Genomic DNA, 2381 nt, shown 5'->3' with positions numbered 1-2381 from the left:
AAGAACCTATTGAGAACTCCCAAATCACACTAGCATCATTCTATTTCATTCATTCATTCAGTAACATCTACTTTTTTTCATATCATTTCATACATAGATACATTACAGTACATTTACATACATACCCTTTATTTTCTAATTTAAAATTTAATCAATGTATGCAAATACATTATTTTTTACAATATACCTGGCATACAATGCCTTTTGATCCAAGTAAATTCCTGGTCACTTTCTAAGCTCTCTTTTGTCCCTTCCCTTTTTATGAACATCTCTCTGTCAACTTCAGTCCTTCTCTCCCAGATATCATTTCTGATTTTCTCTCTTTATCACTCCATGTACCATGTGCATGCCCTATATCATCATATTCATATTATTTATATTTATATATATAACCTACCAATACAATACATTACATGCAGTAGTACTCTCTTTCACACTCACCTACCCTCTCTATTCTATCTTTTATTTTATTTTTTGTTTTCTTCTCTTTGTTTTGTTCTTGTTTTCAGTCCAACAAAAACATGGAACAGCCTCAACAACAACAACAACCACAGACACAACAACATTCACCAAACAATGGGATTATGGGAAGCAGACAAAGTAGTACAAGGTGGACACCAACAACAGATCAGATAAGAATATTGAAGGATCTTTACTACAACAATGGAATTAGATCACCAAGTGCAGAACAGATTCAGAGAATCTCTGCTAGGTTAAGACAGTATGGTAAGATTGAAGGCAAAAATGTCTTTTATTGGTTTCAAAATCACAAAGCTAGAGAAAGACAGAAGAAAAGGTTCACTTCTGATGTTAATGTTGTTCCCATCATTCAAAGAGCACCAAACAACAATACTATTATTTCTGCTGCTAATTGGAAACCTGATCATCATGAACAACAACAAAACATTAATGTTCATACCAACCATTCTACTTACAACATTTCATCTGCTGGTATATTCTTTTTCCTTTTTGAGACAAGAAAAAAAAAAGTAACTAATTGATTAAATATTATATACTATATCCTATATTAATTTTTGTGTGTGTGTTTATTTAGGGCTTTCTTCTGCTTCATGTTCTTCTGCTGAGATGGTTACTGTAGGCCAGATTGGTAACTATGGATATGGATCTGTCCCCATGGAAAAGAGTTTTAGGGTAAGTTATTGACATGAAAAACTTTATACTATTATTTCAAGTTTTCTTTCCCTTTGCAATGCATTCAAATCCATGATCTTTTATTTAATAACCAAAAGGACAATCCAGAAAATTTCCATAATAAGAAGAACAACCTCATAAACCTAAGCATTAAAAATAAAACTTTAATTTATGAAGTGAAAGTAACACTTGTATATTGAATCATAACTAGTTAATGCTTCTGTAGATTATTAAAACTCTATATTTTAGGTATAGCTTTAGACATGTCACATATATTTATTTTCTTCTGCAAAATGTTGAAATATCAAGTTTTGATTTTTTTTCTTCTTTTTCTTAGGAGTGTACAATTTCAGCTGGATGTAGCAGCAGTCAAGTTGGAAGTACCATAAACCCTCACATAGGATGGATTGGTCATCATGTCGATCCATATTCTTCAGCTTATGCCAACTTATTTGAAAAAATAAGACCAAATGAAGAAATCATGGAAGAATATGATCAAGGACAAGAAAATGGTTCACCTGAAATTGAAACCCTCCCTTTATTCCCTATGCATGGTGAAGACATTCATGGTGGCTATTGTAACCTCAAATCAAATTCATCTAACTATGGTGGTTGGTATCAAGCTGAAGATGCTGGATTCATGTATGGTTCTCGTACTACTTCCTTGGAACTTAGCCTCAACTCTTACGGCTGTAGGTCACCAGATTATGCTAATTAAATTTGCTAAGTTTAAAGATTTGAAGATGAAGCTTAATTTATCTTATATATAATAATAGTATGCTACATATATATAATGAATTTAGGGTATGTGTTAAGGTTATATATATTTAATGAATGTGAAAATTAATGTAGTTAGTTTGTTTCTGTTTTTAGTCAAGAGTTGTTCCTAACTTGACAAGTGTCATGTAGGCAACTTAATTGGACTGACAATGACTGATTATTAGTAATAATTATTGTTATGTTATTTTTGTTGTCCATTTCCCTACAAACATTCTTTGCATTAATTTGCTAATTCAAATGATTGGCTTTACAAAAAGATACTAATATACTAAAAGTGATGATGGAATGTTAGTAAAAGTTAATCACACACAACACATAATTAGCCAACAACTTTACTCAAGTGGTAGCATCATATTTGGTTTGCAACCAGTGCAAAATCATGTGCTGCATCAAACTCCATCGTTTTCTATGAATTAGTGACGTAGTTAGGACATGTTTTTTTTTTGGAT

General features: G+C 31.6%; 1 protein-coding gene across 1 annotated transcript; it reads left to right on the top strand.

Annotated features, from left to right (window-relative positions):
* Positions 1–326: 326 nt before the first annotated feature.
* Positions 327–2061, top strand: LOC11430960 (protein WUSCHEL). The gene is made up of 3 exons (XM_003612110.3): positions 327–951; positions 1055–1152; positions 1490–2061. The coding sequence occupies exons 1-3, from the start codon at positions 522–524 to the stop codon at positions 1868–1870; spliced, it is 909 nt and encodes a 302-aa protein (XP_003612158.1). The 5' UTR covers positions 327–521; the 3' UTR covers positions 1871–2061.
* The last annotated feature ends 320 nt before the right edge of the window (positions 2062–2381 follow it).

This window comes from Medicago truncatula, chromosome 5 (genome assembly GCF_003473485.1).
Source record: "Medicago truncatula cultivar Jemalong A17 chromosome 5, MtrunA17r5.0-ANR, whole genome shotgun sequence".
NCBI classification, from domain to species: Eukaryota; Viridiplantae; Streptophyta; class Magnoliopsida; order Fabales; family Fabaceae; genus Medicago; species Medicago truncatula.
Note: the sequence above shows the minus strand (reverse complement) of the source record. Positions and strands in the feature narration are given on the sequence as shown.

What these genes read in the sequence shown, in the direction of transcription:
- LOC11430960 (XM_003612110.3), top strand. Translation starts at nt 522, where the DNA reads ATGGAACAGCCTCAACAACAACAACAACCACAGACACAACAACATTCA. An exon ending in TTACAACATTTCATCTGCTG is followed by an intron (nt 952 to 1,054) that starts GTATATTCTTTT and finishes GTGTTTATTTAG; the next exon opens with GGCTTTCTTCTGCTTCATGT. An exon ending in CCATGGAAAAGAGTTTTAGG is followed by an intron (nt 1,153 to 1,489) that starts GTAAGTTATTGA and finishes TCTTTTTCTTAG; the next exon opens with GAGTGTACAATTTCAGCTGG.